Below are 20,102 nucleotides of genomic sequence, written 5' to 3'. Positions count from 1 at the left end.
TGGTTTTGAACGCCATAAGCTGCAGTAATCATCCTGAAAAATCATCTCCTCTGGACATTAAATGCTAAAAAGCATGGATTCTATCAGATGACAAAATCTGGCAGCACCGAAATGTGATCCCAGCATAATATGTGCTTCATCAGCAGCAGGTCCCCACATTGAAAAGCCATCAAACCAATCTAGTTGGCATCTATTAGGCTTTCCTTTAAACTGGGGTTTGCTGCTGTTGTTTCCATCAGATTTTTTTGCTGTATTACTGCTTCTCTGGTATCATTCTTCAAGAGTTCAGCCAAGATTTGGCCTGTCCAGCAGCTTTGCTGTTCCTCAGGGTTTCCTTGAGTCATCATCTTTGACCACATCAGTTCTTCTCCTACCAGACCAGCATAAGCCGTCATCATGGAAGCATAGTGATGGGAACAGCAGAATTGGTAAAGCAGGAACCATGTTTCAGTGTAGGTGCTGAATCTAGGCAACAACAAAATGCATCAGAAGGTTCCTCTTTGTATGTCTGTAGTTGTACAATTCTGTACAGCAGCGAAAGTTGGAAGATGTCAGTGAAGTGGCCGACATGGTGAACGTATTCTACGAATGAGGCCTTCAGAAGATCCTCCAAGTTACCAGAGAAATGGAATTACAAAGAAAACGTTCGGTGAAATGAATCCCAGATTCTGGATAACATCTTGGTGCTGTGTCGATATTATCTGGAAGGTCACATTTGGTATGCAAATACTGGAAAGACATGGGCACCAGAAAAAGGAAACCAAGAACACTTTGTGCCAGATGCAATGGAAGCAGTTGGAAAGAAGAGGGAGCAGACGAAGGGCCCTGGTTGGAGCTTGCTGCTTTTTGAGTCTCACAGGATTGGAAAACATAAGTCTTGAGTAAGTAAGTCTCCCTCTGTCTATCTACACACACACACACACACCTATAATAAATACACAAATACATATATTCACGTGCATACCTATGCGTGTGAGTCTCTGCAATCCCAACATTAAAGAAAAAAATGAAGAAAATCTCACAGATGCAATTCTTTTATGTTGAATTTATTGTTAGTTGATTAATGGAGGATTATCCCCCGACCCCTGTAAACTGTAAGTGTTAACACTTTTGCTCCATTCACTTGTATTCTATTAGTGTGTTTACTCACTAACAAAGTAGTCAGTTCCAATTACTCTAGTGTGGATCATTACTAATGAAAGTTTGAACGATTTGACCGAGAGGATACAGGGGAATGTGCCGAAAACTGGAACGGTGGAATCGGTAAAACAGCCGAGACAGCTCTTGATGATGCAGCAAAAGGTGGAAATGCAGGCTGCATCTGAAAAAGGATTTCGTTTCCCTGACAAACCCATAACACTCATTTGTCTCTGCAATGCTAAAAGAAATTGTCATTACATAAAGCTTATCCTAAAGGATGGGAGGGACAGGGGGGGGAGGTGTGGCAAATCCCTTGTTGTTAGAGAAAATGGATTGTCATGGTAACTGAATGCAACTTCAAGAAATGCTAACCATGGTAAACCTGAATTGTCTGCAGATGAGAGTAGATTCAGTGATTTCTTGCTCCTTCATTTGGGACATCATTGTTACCCGTGTTCCGCTCGATCGCACATCCTTAACCCTTTTAGCATCCTTTACCATTTTCTACCAAATGTAAAGCTTCTTCTTATTTATTCTCTTTGTTTTGAATTAATCCTGTATTATCCTGTAACCTTGAGATTTTGACAAGGTGATTGATTACTTTCCCAATAAAATTATGGAGTAGATACGAGAGACCCTAATCTGGGACTGAACAAGACGCAAGGACCCTGTATTTTGTCAGCAAATTAGTTTTAATCTGTGGCAGCAAAACTGAGCCTTTTTTGTTTTGTGTCTTGTTGACATTGAAATATCTGATAAGATTTGTGATGGTCCCTAGCTGTTCTCATCTCAGCTTCACAATCTCTCACATCATGTTTGAAAGGGGAACAGCACGGTCCCTTTTCTGTGCAAGTTTCTTTATTTTGTTTTTTAACTCTTTTTGTTCATCTTTTATTTTTTACTGATTATTAAAAAAAATTTTTTTTTTAAATTTTAGCTTTACATTTGTTTGTTTGTTTGTTTGTGTCCATGAGTTGGACTGTGAGTTTTACAGTGAGAGGATGTCCTTCTGGTTGTCACCCTTCACCTGTTTCTCAAGGAAAGGTCTTTCATTCTGTTGGTCTCTGAAAGTATAGAATCACAGAATTTATTATGGAAACCTGATGTCACTGTTTTAGTTTGGCAGCGTCAAATGAAGATGTAGAATATCAGCATCTACACACACACACACACACACTAAATAATGGGCTTCTGTACAATTTCCATCTACCAATTCCACTAAAAAGTCATTGGGCAGCTTAAGGCTATCTTAGAAAACATTTGCTCAAGGGACCACATGCTAGGATTGAACCTAAACCCAACTGACCACATTCCACTCTCCTTTTTTTTTGTTGTAACAGAATTAAGCAGTTGCTTACTGAATGTACCTGGGTTCAAATCGTAGCTTTGTCTTCAAATTTTCAGTTTTTCACTCATTTCGTCCCAAACACTTAAAATATGCAAATGTGTTTTCTCTTATTAATTCTTTCTTAATTGACTATTGTTTATTATATATAATTAGTTTTTTAGAATTAAGTATTTTTGTATATTTTCGCTGTTTTGTTTTTCTAGATTTGTTTATTTGAATTTAAGATAGAATTTTATTTCCTTTTAGCTTAATTAAGCCACAATTAAGTCATCTTAAACTTACATATATTAACAATTACTTAAATGTGAAATTCATAATTATTTTAATATTAGGTTAATTAACAGACAGTCCTAGTTTTAGATTAACTAACAATTAGTCTTAATGTTAGATTCATTAAAACAAACTCTGTTCCCATTTTAATCCAAATATTTCTGTTGTATTTCTCACAACATAGGAGGATCACAACACTAACGCCAGGAGCGAGGATTCGTAGAGACTAGACACAAGAAGACGACAACAAATTTAACGAACGATAAGCCTCCTCTAATTAAACACCAACGATAATGCCTCCTCTAATCAAGCTGTATGGTCTTTTGTTGTTTTTTTTTATCATATTTGTCTTTTTTATATGACTTCATTATTTTCACTGCACTGAAGTGTGACACTCACAATATTTAAGAATTAGATATATATGGACCGTGAAGGAAGAAAACAGTTTGTGATATTTTGTTCTGAACCTTTATAGAACTGGTTCAAATCTGGCCATAATCCTAATTGCTTTCTTGGATTCATGGAAAAAAAGTGAAGATACCAGTTTTATACCCTTTCTCCATTTGTCTTCATGAAGGTCTTCTCACAATGAAATTTCAAAGAAATCTTTATATATATATATATTACAAATTAAAAGCTGCTCTAGTAATATAAACATTATTGGTTGTATATATATTGTGTGTGTGTTTTGCTTACACACCAAATTTGCTGTGGGAGAGCATCTGGGGAAATCTGCTGAAACGATGCCAAGTGTTCAAAAACACAAGTATTCTTTAACACTTGGCATCATGCAAACGATAATGTTTATATACACATACTCTTGTTTATCTGCATCATATTTATATATGCTCACACATGCAATATCATTATCATTTTACCAGTTAGTATCTATTCAAATGAACTTTTTCCTTTCGACAATTCAGGCAAGGGCATGCCTTGCTTGTATTTTCTATGACTGGGTCTTATTTGTGTCCCCCAACCACTTTTTGCCAACGCTAGAGAAATTCTCTGGATTCTGGCAATATTCAGTTCTCTCATCTCCTTCCTTGTCTCTAAGCAATTTACCCCATGGACTGGCTGTATCTAATAATGACACCATAAATAGAGAGGGTCTCATGTGTCCATTCTTTTGTTCTCCAATACAAGCAGGTTATGTCATTGCCTTCAAGTGTTCATGAGTGAATGAAGGAAGATCAGAGTGAAGTCTTGAAGAGTAGAAGAATGGAAGAGAGAGAGAGAGAGAGAGAGAGAGAGAAAGAGAGAGAGTGTGATTGACTGCAACAGGACAATTATTGGTAGGATGGTTGGCTAGGAACTGTATGTGGTGGCAAAGTAAGAATGAGAAAGAAGAAGGAATACACCAAGAGAGAGAGAGAGAGGGAGAGAGAGAATGAGTAATGAGAGAATAAATATATTGTGTAGGTGATGGGAAATGGGTGAATGCAAGGGGCCAGATGTAATGCTATCCCTTATAGCGAGGCAATGGGGTGGGGGGAGAGGTATAGTAGGGAGGTACATTGGTAGGAGAAGAGTGGGTGGTAGACGGAGGAAGAAGAAGAGAGAGAGGGGAAAATGTATGGAAAATGAATAGAAATGCAGTGAGTGATGAAAGGGAAATTCAATCTACAATTAAATCTATCAATCATAATTTCCATGTTTTTCTATGGATTGAGCAGGTCCTCCTTTCCTATACACTTCATCAACTGTCGTAGTTTCTTTTTTTGTCATATATATATATATATATTTGTGTGTGTGTGTGTGTGTGTGTGCAAAAAAGGAAAACGTACAAAGAGTCTTTCAGTTGGTCTGGGATTGGTAATCAACGTCCTCCAATTCTTATATCCAAACCATGGAGATGATGATGATGATGTGAGTTGAAACTTTTCCAAATGTACTTAAACATCTAATATGAAGCTAAAAATAAAATTGAACTCATCTGATATATTTGTCTTATTTTCTGGGAAAACATTTTTACATAAAAAAGATATTTTATTGGAAATCAATTATTTTTCTATTTACTATTCTTGGGTTTCTTCATTTCTTTGTTGGGAGACAAAAAGAAACAATTCCTGCTGCCCCTGCAATGTGCAGCTGATCCTGGCCTCAAAAACCGTGATTTCAAATCAATTCCAATACTTTTAGAAGTTTGTCATTATTAATTCTCATTCCAAACGAATGGGGTCATTAGCAGCTAAAGTGATTGAAATTTGAAAAGTTTCTCTATTTGAGTCCAAGGAATTCTTGGAATAAAAATATCTTCACATTTGGCACAACCTGTCAAAGTTCTTCCTTCTTTGATTTGTGGAACCATTTGGTCTTTACCACCACCAGGTAACTCTCATGACAAAGTCAAGCAGTAGGGGCTATGCTCACTTCTGAAGACGATAATTTTTCAAGATTAGCTGTTATGGAGATTCCAGAAGGAACCCCCAGATTTCAAAACTGAGGATTAATTCATCAATACAAAAGAACTTACCATGGAGTACAAGGATTTATGAGTAATGGATTGTTCCAGAAGAAAATCCAAACCAATATTTATCTTTTCATAATCCTTTTTAAAATCCATTGATGGTCATTGAAGTAAAGATGGGTTTTTCAGTTAGACATTTCGTGTTTTCTTCTCACCCATTGACTGCATCAAAGCCCTCCACTCTGCAAACAGGCACAGCTCATTGCCCTTTTCTATTCCGAGTTACTTGGCCAAATGTTATGAAATGTTCTGCTTATTTATTCACATTGCTTTGAAGTATCCATGTATGATCTCAGCTTTGAGATTTCAATGTTGTGATTTAAAAAATTATTTAGAACGACATTCTAGAGCAGGTGCAAAAGACCTGATTTGGTCAGTTTGAATATGAATGGATTAATGTCCACCTGACAGTTGCTGTGTCCTTCTTAAAGACCAAAAGTCATCAAACCTTAAACAAAGATGCCAAATCAAATTCCATTTATTGTTTTCAGCTAAAACAACGTTTGATGTGAAAAGCAGGAGATACTTTGAAGCCCTTTCTTCATTGCATGGGTGTCACCTCTTCACTTGGGTTGGAGTGTGTTGAAGGGCTTCACACCTTCAACATTTCAGTATTAAGGGACAAGTACATCTTGCTGTTTCTTGCCAACTGTATTATCTTGACTGATCAGTCACAGAAGAGTTTGGCAAAGTCATTAAATTGACTGAGTTGAAAGTTCTGCCATCTGTTGGACTTCTCAACCTTCTTTCAATGAGATTCTGAATGTTCTTCTATAATAAACTGTTTTGTGGATAAGCATCAAAGTGCATCATGTTTAGGTGGCGTTCATAGATGGGAGTTCTTCACCCCCCTCCCTCCTAATTAGTCCTAATGTGTGGTGCCAGTCAGGGAAATCATAACATCACCACTATAATTTGAAAGTGGATCTTGAACTAAATCAATCACTTTCTCTGTTTCCCTATTTGCAAATGTACTTCAGAGAATTGTTTGGAATTTCCAAACTTCATGTTGTGTTTTTAAAAGACCTTTGAAAGCTGTAGCCAGAAAATATTTGGGACTATTTGTTGCTTGTCTTTCTTCAATCGTAGAATTTCTGTATTTGGTTCTGGCTATGAATCCTCTCTCATCTGGTTTCTTCCTTATCTACAATGGGTGACCGTAACTAACAGGTGTCTCAGCCAGAAATCAATGCAGATACCTCTTTGCAAATTTCTTATCTTTCAAGCCAAATTGCCCACTTAACAAGTAACACCATTGTGGCGTGTATCAATGGAATTCTTTCTGTCCCACTTTCTATCAATTCTAGCATGCCCCAGGGTTCAGTTTTCTCCCCTACTCTCTTCTTACCACCACATCCAACAACCCTCACCCTAACATCGATTATGTTACTTTGCATTCTTCTTGCACCTTTCCCAACCACATCCCATCCTCTTTCAACCAAGGCACCATCTGCAAAACCTGCACAGATTTCACGAATGGAGCCCTTGAGAGCATCGTCCAGTGGGGCCATGCTAATTTTGTCTCTTTCAACAGCAAGAAGACACAAATGCCGCCACTCTTAACAACAAATCTTCGCCGCTGCTGCTGCTCACCTTAACCAAGACCATTAACTGGAGCAGCCCTCAAAACAGTTCCAAATGTGGGGTCCCCAGGTGACAGAACATCCTTAACGAAGCTGGAATCACATCCAAACAACTCCTCCCTCACTTGAGCGAATATCATCCAATTCACTTGCATGGATCCTTTCTTCCTACCAGAATGGCCAGCCACATTTTTGCCATTCTACCATCATGAAACAGCAAACTTTTCTGAATGAAGATTCTTTAACAACATTTTCAGTTTAATTACTTCTAATTACCTTTAATCCCACTCTCAGCTTGGCCTCGTTATGAAAAGTGATGCTAAGCTTACCAATATTTACTGGACTTTCATTGTTCTTCAACTGGTTTAGTCTGACCAAAGGTAAGACACTCCAATTCCATCATTCTATACACGACCCCTTTGCTTTCCAAAAGTTTACAAACACAAGTTCCATACGCTGTATCGATATCTTCTACTACTACTACCCCCTCCTGCTACTAATACTACTACCACTACTACCTCCTCCTGCTACTAATACTACTACTACTATTACTACTGCCACTACTAATGCTGTAAAAAGCATATCAATCCTTCAGGTTCCATTATAGTCTTATATATGGCAAAGTGCCCCACTGCCCCTGAGAAGGGAGGTACATCCCACCACCTGGTCCTAAAGATGTATTTAATGGCAGCATTTTGTTGCAAGCTTCTCACAAAAGTCTACCATCACTTGTCACTGCATCATCACTTCTCTTTGCATTTCCCCATAATGACTAACAATACAAACTCTTTGGACAATATTTTGCAATAACCATGTTTATCATTCCAATCTAGGACCCACTCATTCTATTCTTTTCTCTCATACAAACCTCTCAACCTCTGTTTCTAATTCATGCCTGCTGTCCAGACTCTTCTAAGGTCACCATGAAACCTAGTGTCTGCACTGAAGTCTACTATATACCTATCATTCACCTCTCTCACCTAGTTATCAGGAATAATAATTTCCAGTTTCAGAACACTTCTAAACAGTATCTACCGTTCTCCTGACACTTCGACCATTATCTCCAGTATTTAGGCATTTCACTTTATTTCTCTCTTCGAAATTATTGTATTCTGAAACTTCAAAGTTCACAATTCCTCTTAGCTCTCACAATCATCCCCATGTTAATAAGACTTACGCGCTAAGTGAATTTTTTTACAATCTTTGATTCTGTGATCGATGCTTCACGCAATCCTCAAACTACAATTGATCCTCCGGGTCCTTTACAAAAAGAATATCTGCCAACTTTACCGAATCCCCCTTTCCTCCATTTCACCCCAGTAACCCACATCACGACCCCTACTGCATGGAGTAGGACCCCACATTCCCCCACCCCCACATACAGACAAGCCATATGAAAAACTACCTCCAACTATTTGAAATGAAGGTCACCAATTTTGGCAGTGTTCCTTCTTTTACTCTAAAAAATTTTGTCCCACATCCAGTTCCTATATTCATAACTCATCAATCTCTCTCTCTCTCTCTCCCTTTCTACAGGGATTTATTCTGATCTTAGGAAGCATGCCATGCTGAGAGCCATTCTTTCAATTAATTTTAAATATAACAAAGAATTTAGTAAAATAACTTAGTTATCATTCAGCTAGTGTTAGGAACATAAATTGTGACCAAAGTTTGGTGGAAGATTTTAATTCAGAATGTATGAAAACAAGACATTTGTACTACAGAGCCAGGGGCGACCAGGTTGGTTTGCATTCTTGTTGATTCCAGATAATTTTCTCTTTGGTCTTCCGACCAGCTTCCTCATCATTCAATTCATTGTCATTAAACTATTTTCTTCTCAAACTTCTCCAGAATTTTCTTTCAAGAGGAATGGCTAAAATAAGGATTTACTTTTCAGTTCCAGACCAAAAATAACATTTTTTTTACCTTTTTAGATACAAATTTCTTGTAATTAGTATGAGAGATAATTATAACTGCCACAAACTATTTATGTACAAGCTTATTGTAATTAATATAGGAAATAATTACCAACTGAAACCTGTGGCACTTTGTTGCATCTAAATTGTATTGTTTGTGGCTGCTTCTTAATTCAGGTGGAATGTAAAAAAAATCCTTTTTTTGAAATGAAACCAATTGTAAAATTTTTTTTGTCTTTTCTCTTCTTTTTCCTGTTTTTTTCTAAAAATCTTTGGTTTAATATTTTTAGTTCATGCCATAAAATTTATCCAAATTTCAAAATTCCAGTTTTTTTGTTGTCAGTAATTCTTCCAAAATTTAGAAATCATTTCAAGATAAAAAATAAGTCAGAACTGAAATCTGTAAAGAACAAACATGTCGAGGTGCTTTCTCAGTTGTTGTAGTTTGAAAATTGTTTAAATGATTTCAAAATTAAGTGATTAGACAGGATCCTGCGTTGCTCTTTGAATTGTTGATGAAAATGAAGGCACCAAGGTTTGTCAAATTTGTCAGGTGTGTTCATTTTGTTGATGAAGACAGACAGGAGACAGTGTGTTTCACATGGGGATTGTGGAGTATTAATGATGTCAGGGCTACTAGCAAACCTTGTACAATTTAAAATCAGGGATCCAGAGAAGCTGTGCAACAGAGTTAAATGAACATTGAGGTTTGTTGTTGTTATGAAGCCCCAAGCCTACAATTTACAAGTAACTGTTGGCCAAACCACCAGGTAGGAATCATAAATCCCACCATGACCACCACCACTATCTTTCAGTTTCCTTGCTCTGTGTTCCAGTGAGATTGTCTGACCTCTGACTTTACTCAACTCCAAACATGACATCCCACCCTGCACACTACCTCTGTACTATAAAATCTTCATCACTGATACCTCTAACAATACAAATTGCTGGATACATGATACACGGCCTCCGTAAATGATCTTGGCAACATCCTGAAATGGTGCCCCTCCACCTCTAAAGAGTGTCTTTTGTCTTTCACTTCCTCTACAGAACCAAACCATTGAGAATCGATAGAGATTTCGGTAGACATAACGTTGACAAAACAGTTTTAACAGAATTAGATTTGGGTCCGGCCCCTTGGTTTCTATAAAGAGCTAAATCTCCCTTGGACTCTTCATCACTTAAACACACTTCTCTGTGCTTGGTGAAATGTCCAGTGTTTATATGCTACACATGGATAAGGTGTTGCTCTGTTTGTTTCTGACTCGAGGTTTCGTTCCCATGGCAGGTTTTCTGTTGTTAAAAGATCTCCATTCTAATTAATATCAAATTACTTACATACCCTGTACCAGAATGAGATGATCTGGTCTGGATGACTGGACATTCATTTTGTTCTGGTGCTGAAGGCACACACACACATACATACATGCAGAAATATACAGAGAGAGAGAGAGAGGGAGAGAGAGAGAGAGAGAGAATGAGAGGAAGAGAAACATAAAAATGTCTGATGTCAAATCAGCAATCCAAAATATTTCATATTTTCCCTCTACTCACACCTTACTTAGAAGCTTTTATACTCACTATAGACTTGTAAACTAACTATAAACATGTAGATTTACAATAGGCTTTCTCTATTCACTAAAGGTAGCTTGTGTGTTTGCTACATGTTCGTGTACTCACTGTATAGATGCAAACTTCTTATATTTTCAGATGGAGAACCAACACAAAATTGAAAGAGAGAAACACAAGCAACAGCTGATTGATGCATCAAAGAAGAGTCTGGTTTCAAACCCTGAGCAATTCAACTGCCCCGTGTGTTTTGACGATATTCCTCCTGGTGATGGAATCATTCTTCAGGGATGTCTGCATATGTTCTGCAAGTAAGTAGTCACAAGACACAGTTTGGCTCTCGTAATATTCTACACCAATAGATCTCACTCATTTCAGTTTTAACGAGTATCACCTGTTGTTTAATCAATGGAACTACCAAATTGTGGCAGAGGTCAGAGCCCTAATCACCGTCTGATTGGCCCCCTTCACACACTTCCTGTCAGCCATTTGTGCCAGGTTTGTCTTCTTAATCTCTGCTTTGTAAATGGGTTAAAATGTGACGGCTGATTGCAAGTGTGTTATCATCCATAAATAAAAGAGTTTGTGGAATCTTTTAATCATTTTCTTAGTTGTAATGAGTGAAGAATTTAAAATTTCAGATAAATGATATTGTCATTGCTTTTCCTAACTAAAGTGATGCCAACCTCAAATACTTACAACCTCCTCACAATCGTTAAACTTCTCAAACTCTTACACACTCCCCTTCATCTTATATATAACTTTTTCCTCTGCCAAGTATTTGACTCTTATATGTTGCACTTCCAATTTATTGTAGAGTTTAAAACCTACCACTTCAAATTGAAAGTCTGTGATGACCTTACGAGAAACAGCCTTAAAATCTTGACCGGATGGTTTCTGTGGCTGTGCTAGGGTTAGCGTCATCATTATCTCCCTTCATTGTCCCCATTCTGGGTTGGCATGACTGGAGTCGGTTGTTATTTGGAGTTACTGCTCTTGTAGGAATGGTTCTTTGGTCCAGCTGCCATTTCACATTGGAATGGTTTCTACTGTCAGAAACTGAAGTTGTCCTGTCAGATCAAGTTATAATGTGGACAATTTATGACTGAACCAGGAAAGACTCCAACACAACTACATTTTGTCTTTCTCTTCTTTCAGGCAGTGTCTAAATGATGCAGTTTACCACAATGACTCTGGAGATGCCAGATGTCTTTTCCAGAATGAAGAATACAAATGTGATGCAAAGATTCCCGAACGTGTTATCAAATCTGTGAGTAAACTCTAGTTCTGTCGTAACTTTGTGCCAGGAAACAGCAGAAATGTGTTTACTGTGAAGAGAGATTCTCAATTACAGATTAATTTATGTGAAGATGATGGCAGTTTGATGATGTTAGGTGCAGGTTGGTCTTTACAGTGTGTGTGTGTGCTATAAACAACCTCTTTATAATCTGTGTGTGTTGTGCTTGTGTGGTGCAAAGTACACTGACTTTGGTGCTTCTGATTGTATTTCATGGCTGGTGGTGAACAGGAACTGCCTGGTTTTATGACTTTCTGTTTCTTTAGAATATTTCTGAAGAATAAATGTTACAGGAATGCTACTCTCTGCTTTTGTGTGCATATTGAATGTAAAGTTCTGAAGATTTTGGCTGGAAAGAGAGAGAGCGAGCATGAGAGACGTAGCATTCAGGTATTCACTCCACCCATGCCCAATACTGAGGAGATGGACACAACCTTTAATTGTGGCAGAAAGAAAATATATTGAAGCAGTTGTTTCAAAGATACAACCATTAAATAGTAACTGAAGGGGCCAGTCTCTAGGCTTTGTGTTTAGGGCCAGATGCCCTTTATGTTGTCGACATTTCTTGACTTTTCCCACAACTTTGATAGTGCAAAGTGAAAGGATGTTCATTGAACTGTCCTCAGACAATTTCAAGCAGAAAAACAACTTATATACAAACACTGTACCAGTGAAGTCGTCTCTCTAGAACTTTACCCAGGCTACTTTTATTGTAGCAGCTATGCTCTCAGAGCATCCACCCCCACCACAGACTTGATCACCTAGATAGTGGGAGTTATTAAAACTATGTCTAGTTTTTTCCCCTAGCATGTGATGGAAGCTGTTTTCTCTACATCTTCAGTGTTCATTGCCCCTGTGCATCTGCCACACACAGAAACTATCTTTCCTGGTTAACTTTCCTTTCATATTGCTGCACCTCTTATGTATCCATAGCTTACACCGGGTACACCTTATGGTGTTTCTACCTATGCCTTTTCTACAGATCGAGCAGGGCCATCTACTTGAAGGGGTTTTGGCCAGGTTAACTTTAAGTCCTTTTGAGTCGAGATCTTGCTTCCACACCTGGAATTTCATCTCTGGTTCTGGTAGTGACTCAACTATTAGAGCAATGTCATCAGCATAGAGGAGCTCCCAGGGACATCCTGTCTTGAATTCCTTTGTTATTGCCTGGAGGACTATGATGAATAGGAGAACTGATCCTTAGTGAACCCCTACTTCTACCCGGAATTCTTCACTATACTCGTTGTCAACCCTCACCTTACTGACAGCGTCCCTGTACATGGCTTGTACAGCTCTCACTAACCACTCATCTATCCCTAGTTTCCACATTGACCACCAGATAAGGGATCAGGGGACCCTGTCAAAGGCTTTCTCCATGTCAGCAAAAGCCAAGTACAAATGTTTATCTTTGGCTAGGTACTTCTCCTGCAGTTGTCGAACCATGAATATAGCATCAGTGGTGCTTCTACCTGGCACAGAACCAAACTGCATCTCATCTAAGCAGACTCTCTCCCATCGTAACTTTCATCACCTGATCCAGCAATTTGATATTTCTGTCTAAAGCATCACCTTTCCCCTTGTATCGGTTGACTATGGTGCTGCTGCTACACCAGTCATTGGGTAGGACTCCTTTGTGAACCACCTGATTCACAATAGGGGTCACTAGACCATAACCCACACTGCCAGATATTTTAAGCAGCTCAGCACTGATTCCTGATGAGCCGGGGCTTTCCCTGTCTTCATATGCTTAATTGCTTTATCTGCCAGGGTACTGTTGATTCGGGACCCTCATTTAGGCCAACCACTAGCAGACCCTCCTCCTCTCATTCATTCTCCATGATCTGCAGTCTTTTTCTCTCTCCAAACATACAAACACACATTATTTTTGTTTTTGCAGTTGGTTTCAGATGAAGTGTATAAACGCTATTTATACCTTGGAATCCAGCGAGCAGAGTCTACAATAAACAATAGCTTCCACTGTAAAACTCCAAACTGTCGAGGCTGGTGTATATATGAGGACGATGTGAATTTCTTTCCTTGCCCCGTCTGTCAACACACCAACTGTTTGACCTGTAAATCGATCCATGAAGGGAAAAACTGCAAAGAGTTCCAAGATGACTTGAATCGAGCATCTCGACAAAATGCCAATGCAGAGCGGACGAAACTATACTTAACGGTAAGCAAACGTTAATTATAAGCTAATTAATAGAGCTGACCAAGCACCAGACTAGATGCTTTACTCTGTGTCTAGTTTTGGATTAAGAGTCACTGTCATTCTTCCAACCAGATTATCCAATTTATGGCATTATCCCATCTGATCTTAATGTATTTAGGGATAGCCATCTTAGTAGATCTAATTCCCCTCCAAGCTGATGAATTTTAACTCGTCACCTACAATGCACTACTACAACTACTAGAGCAATCCTTGGTGAACCCCTACTTCTTCACTATACTCGTTGCCAACCCTCACTACTACTACTACTACAACTACAATAATTGTTTTAGATCCTCAATTATTGTTGGGGGTCATAGGGGCATCAGCTCCAGAAATTATTATAAAAAGGTTTTGTGAAACACCATATTAACTCCATTGTGCTGTGTTCCCAGTATTTACTGACAAAACATGAAACTGGTTGAGTATTCCTTAGTCATTTGTATAATATACCTCATGCTGTCAAATTGTTTAACCCTATAATGCCATGTCCCCAGTATACTGAGAACAGCCTGAATGAAATCTCTGCCAGATTCCCCTTAAATCTCTAACGAACAACACACAGAGAAAAAGCAGATAAACTTCCCTGGAACCGACAACCGATCATGTTGCAGCTTTGTAGTGGAGTGTGTTGGAGATCCATTGTTAACGATGTTCTCCATAGCTGTTGTTTACTTTGGTCTTTAATCGGAAAAAAAGGATCCTTTGTGAAGAAACACAGGTATGAGGAATCCAGTGCTTTGTCTGGTAAACAAACGGGGCCCAGACTCTTAGCAGTTGAAGAAATTATTGATGGTATTTATTCTTTGGGTGAAGAGTTTCCACTTCTGCAGACAATGAGAGTGATTCGGACAATGAAACTGGCGAAAGCGATGAGGAAAGTAACAATTCAGATGAACAAAGATGCTGCTTGAAAGATAGGCCTAGGGTTGTTAGGGTTCTGAACCTTTTTTTTTTTTTTTTCTTTTTGTAATTCTGTCCATTAATTTGTTTGCAATTATTACTCTTGAGCTGTGTATGCAACTATTTATGATTTTGCTGAGGAGCCCCAGGTGGAGGGCAAAGTTGGACACAACGGCTGAGGGCTGAGAGGTTTAAGAACCACAACTTTGGCCATTTTGCCCCATGAAATTTTTTAAACACAATAACCAGACCACCATGAAATAGTTAAGAAAAATAAAATCTAAATGAAATGTTTATAATTTCAGAACCTGCTCAAGTCTGGAGATGCTATGAAATGTCCCCAATGTGAGGTGATTGTCACAAAGAAGGATGGCTGTGATTGGTTGAGGTGTTCAGTGTGTAAACTTGAAATCTGCTGGGCAACACGAGGCCCAAGATGGGGGCCAAAGGTAAAGCTATTCTTATAATCTCTGTTGGCCAAAATGTAACTATACTAGTCTGGTGATTGTTGTAGAGTTGTATCTATCAAATAGATTTATCATTTCCAAGTAAATGTAGTTGAGATGTTGCCAACTATTCTATCTGCAATTGTCATGGCATGAAAAGTGAATGAAGACCCCAACATCAACCTCCTTCATTCACTAAAAGTTAAGGATTGCAAATTGTGAAGAAGCCAGTGCTCCAGCATGGCTGCAACTTGAAGGAAAACTAGAATCGAGTAGAAATATCAGAAAGTTTAAGTAGAAGGGAAAGTCAAGAATTAATAGGGAAACATTCATTGGCAAGGTGTGTAGGGGAAGGGGCCGCACCAATCCCCTTCAATATAAGATATTGACAATTGTGGATATTTTCATAAATCCATCTGAGTAGACAAGCTAATATGGTGGGGCCAGAATGTGTAGACCTGCTAAAATATATGCTAAATGTGTGCTAAATATATGTTTATTTAATTTCAGGGTCTGAACGACAACAGTGGAGGGTGTAAATGCAAGGTGAACGGAGTTAAATGTCATCCAAAATGTATGAATTGTCATTGATTTTATTTCTGTTAATTTGTCAAGTGTCATTCAGGAAAATAGAGAGTCTCTTTCAGTTAACTTTATGTGAATGTGTTCTTGTTGATCGTTAAATTAATAATTATGTTGATCTTTGAACACCTGCAGATATATTTCTAGAAAATTCATAAAACAGTTTTCCATTAAAATGAATTTAACTTTCTTATCCATATAACAAACATTACAAAATATTGTTTGAGTGTGGAAGTTTGGAATGAAATCAGTCAATTCCAAAAACTGCTTCCAGCCATCTTGAATGTCTACAATGGCATTTTTATGAGATGCCTTTAGTTCAACAGCTGGGACAAGCCTGGAGAGGTTTTCCTTAACCACATCAACCTCAAGTGTTAAGTCCAGGGTGGAACTTATTTGGTCAATCTCTATCAAATTGACAAGTTACCACTTAACAAGAGATGTGTGTGTGTGTGTTAATGTAGTGTGACTAGGATTGCAGGGAGATGATAGAGGCCCAAAATGTGTTGGAAGGAAGAGTGATATGGGGTGGAGGGGATGGCAAACAGTAGCTGAGGCTGAATGTCGGGTGAACTGGGAACAAAACAGTGACCTCAACATGAAAGCGAAAGTGGAAGATGAGTGAGATGGAAAGGCAGAAACCGTCCTTTTCTAGCAGAGGTCAAAAAAGCTCTCTGGCAACAATGGTCTCAGAAGACACTAATTTGGTCTCCAAGGTAACAGGATCGACCAGTTATTTGTAGAGAGACGTCTGAATATTGAATGGAGTCTATTTTGTAAGTGTTTTTGTTGCTCTGCATCTATGATATGTGAAAATGTTAGCCCTTTATGCCTCTTGTATACCCAGTTTCCCCTGGGTACACTGCATGGAATTCTCACCAGCTCCTTTTTAGCAGATCAAGGAAGGCTTAACAAGGACCTGACTGCTTCTCTGTTTGCTAATACCTTAGTCTTTGCTTAATTCACTTTGAAGTCTTTCCAATTCCACATTCTGCTATTAGTGCCGAGTCTTCAACATGAAGGCGGCCCACGAATGGGGAATTGGTCTCAACCTGCATCAACTCTGAGTTGGAGGACTATAAATAAACAAGAAGCTACAGACTAAGCCCCCCCCCCACGCATCCCTACTTTCACTTTGAATTCATTCTATCATAAACTCTCGCCTTCCTCATTGGCAAACTTCTTGCTCTGGGTTTCTTCTTTTGCTAGAAATACTCAACATCTGACTTCCCTTCTTGCAACTTGGTGGTTGTGCCCTTCACTGTCCCCTTTTAGCTAGTCTTTCCATACATGTCTCTGAGCCTCCATGGCTTTATCCACAGCTATTCCACTCCCATGTGTCAGTCACTTTGATGCCCTCAACAGATTATCCTGTATTGGATAGGGACCTCTACTTTTAGTTTACTTTCTCTTGTTACCCATTCCCCAACTGATAACAAACCAATTACTGTAATTAAAGTGTGAGATATTATTTGAAGTTTGAATCTGGATGTTGTTAGTAAACATGGTGGGAATAAAGTCCTCTTTGCAAATCCTTCACATTTTAAATGAATTCAGCATTGCCATGTGAATATTGAGATAAACATGTGGAGAGCAAGACTTAAAAGGCAGAGGCAATACAATTACAAGAGTAACCTGAGTGAGGAGAGGACAACACTGTGATGCGTCTACTGATGAGGATGCAGATACACAACCGGAACAAAACGGGGAGACTGGGGTCTCTTTACGCTATTTTCTTACTGAGGTTACAAAATGGAGAGAGAGTTTGTAAGGATGAGTGGGTTGGGCACATTAGGGGTCACAAAGCCTAATGCAATTACTTACTGAGAGGAAATGAGAAACTTTTGTAGGCCAAACTAGGATTTTACAGCATAGATTTGTCAGAAAGAACCTTACACGGGAATGGATGAAATTTCTTTGGTCTGAACAACGAAATTTGTAATTACAAAAGTTGATGATAAATTTTTGAAAGAGGACAAATATATAGAATGAGTGGAATTAAATATTAATAATAATAATGAATTTGCTGGAGGAGAAAGCAGACAAAACACAACCCTTTAAGAGCTGGACTTGTCCTAATTAATGAATCACTAAGACACAGATTGCCTTCTCTATTTTCCCACCCCTTTCACTCTCCCACCTCTCCCTGCTATTTATTTCTTTACTCGGCTCCGAATGTTAAGGATTTTGAGGAAATGGAAACATTTGTACGTCTGATCTGTTGTGCACGGACAAACATTCCGGCAAAACCCATTCTGTTCAGATGCTGAATCTTTCTGTTCAGTTTGGGCAGCCACAATCAAAAGTAGTTTTGATGAAATTAACATGCTAGAATAGGGGCAAGTACACGTGAGCTGCATGCAAGGGGCCTCAGTCAGACTCCTTCAGGACGAAGAACGTAAATATAAATTCCTCTGGGTCAGCAAAAATGATTGAGGTAACGAGAGCCTGCAATAGGGGGATAATAAAGCCTGGACTCTTCTGGGCAACTAACAACAGCAACATTTATGAGGCTGGCAGACAGTAATTTGTCTGTCTGTATGTTCTGAGTTCAAATTCTGCCAAGGTCGACTTTGCTCTTCAGGGTCGATAAATTAAGTACCAGTTGCACACTGGAGTCAATCTAATCTATTGCCCCACTTCCCCCAAACACTTTGGGCCTTGTGTCTAGATTAGAAAAGAACATTTATCTTTACCAATGCTACTTAATCAGGACTGATTTTATGATGCATTTATGCAGACAACACCATCGTTTACCGTCCACTTTCCATGCTGGCATGGGTTGGACAGTTTGACTGAAAACTGGTAAGCTGGGGAGCCGCTCCAGGTTCCAATCTGATTTGGCAAGGTTTCCACAGCTGGATGCCCTTCCTAATGCCAACCACTCCAAGAGTATAGTGGGTGCTTTTTACGTGCCACTGGCATCGGCCACAACTATGATCTCACTTGGTTTGACGGGTCTACACATGCATGGCGTATCGCCAAAGGTCTCTGTCCCCTGTCACTACCTTGAGTGGTGCTTTTTTACATTCCACTGGCATCAGCCAACAAATGACAGTGACCTTCGTGGTGACTTACAGGGAGGCTGTAGACAGAGCAAGGTTCTTAGTGTTGCAGATCATTTGCATCGGGGAGTGTTAAGTTGAGGAAACCAGCCAGTTAATTAGGCAAACAAGCCAGATGGTTGTGAAGAATGTACAAGTCAATATAGTGGTTAGTGGTAAGTGATTGCAGACATAGAACGTGAAAGATTCAGAAATACAAACCAGTTTGAAAAAGGAAAATGTGCAGGTTAAAAAGATCCACCAGAAAATAAGAGGTTTAGGGAATTACAAGCTGAAGTATTTGATGAGAAACATCCAGCTGGACGGAGGATGATGTAAGGGTGGAACAGTGGAGTATACAGAGCCAAGCTTGGAAGAGGTTAGAAGACTGGAGATAAAAGAGAATTATATCAAGTAGCTAGAGGAAAAAGTTTGAGAGACAAATATATTTAGCAATGGAAGAAGTTGAAGTGCGGAGGTTTGCCAATGTTCTACAGAATGAGGTATTTTGGAATGAGATGTGGGAAAGAAGTGTGTGTGGATGGATGCTGGTACTCTTGCACTCAGTGATTGCAAAACGAAAGAAGCAGACGAGTGCTGTTCTGAAAGGCTACTAAATGTGAAGAAGGACTGGGAGAAATAGTCTTCCTAATGTAAACCTAATAGAGGGACCAGCCATTCTGTTTGATAGTAATACAGATGGGATCAAGTGAAACTCTTAAAATGTTGTCCCTGCTTGGCTGCAACCTGAAGTTAATAGCCAGAGAATAAAGGATTATTTATTGTCCATTTTTAATTCTGTAGACGAATCCTTGTTGTTAGTGTCTGTGTGTATTTGGTTGATCGAATATAACATTAATAATTGTAGGTAAATTTGAGGTTATCCATGTAATTAATTGACAAAAACTTCCTGTTTAAAATTGAAAAGCGAGAGTGAATCCCTGACTAATGTCAGGGACAGGGCAACCACATAATGGCTTGCTGGAAATAAGTCCGCTGCCAATTAGATCACACACTAATGTGCGTGAAACCTATTGGTAGTTCGACCTAGTAGAAATAGCAGCCAACTCCCCTACAAAAAAAATTGAAGGACACATTTGACAAAATAATTGTGAAAAAGAAAGAGAAGCAGGTCATGGCTGGCTGGAATGGTTTTGATCTGAGGTTAACAACATTTAAAAATCAATTAATCAATAACCTATATCAATAGGGAAGAACTGAGAAGATTTCTTCAAGAGTGGGGGGTGGTGCAGACTCTCTTACATTTTAATGACATGAAACACATCAACTGGTATCTACATTCACTCAGGTGTAAATAATAA

The 20,102-nt window shown here is 38.8% G+C and overlaps 1 protein-coding gene across 4 annotated transcripts in view; it reads left to right on the top strand.

Moving 5' to 3' along the window:
- LOC115221711 (ranBP-type and C3HC4-type zinc finger-containing protein 1) overlaps nt 1–19,892 on the top strand; it is a 68,743-nt gene extending 48,851 nt beyond the window's left edge. For all 4 annotated transcript variants that reach the window (XM_036510613.1, XM_036510611.1, XM_036510612.1 and 1 more), the window contains 5 exons: nt 10,438–10,607; nt 11,455–11,566; nt 13,491–13,769; nt 15,014–15,157; nt 15,665–19,892. In XM_036510613.1, coding sequence (XP_036366506.1) covers nt 10,438–10,607; nt 11,455–11,566; nt 13,491–13,769; nt 15,014–15,157; nt 15,665–15,745 — 786 coding nt within the window. In that variant the 3' untranslated portion in view covers nt 15,746–19,892. The remainder of the gene's footprint in view (nt 1–10,437; nt 10,608–11,454; nt 11,567–13,490; nt 13,770–15,013; nt 15,158–15,664) is intronic.
- Nucleotides 19,893–20,102: the final 210 nt, after the last annotated feature.

The sequence above is a fragment of the Octopus sinensis genome, linkage group LG18 (assembly GCF_006345805.1).
Source record: "Octopus sinensis linkage group LG18, ASM634580v1, whole genome shotgun sequence".
Taxonomy (NCBI): domain Eukaryota; kingdom Metazoa; phylum Mollusca; class Cephalopoda; order Octopoda; family Octopodidae; genus Octopus; species Octopus sinensis.
Note: the sequence above shows the minus strand (reverse complement) of the source record. Positions and strands in the feature narration are given on the sequence as shown.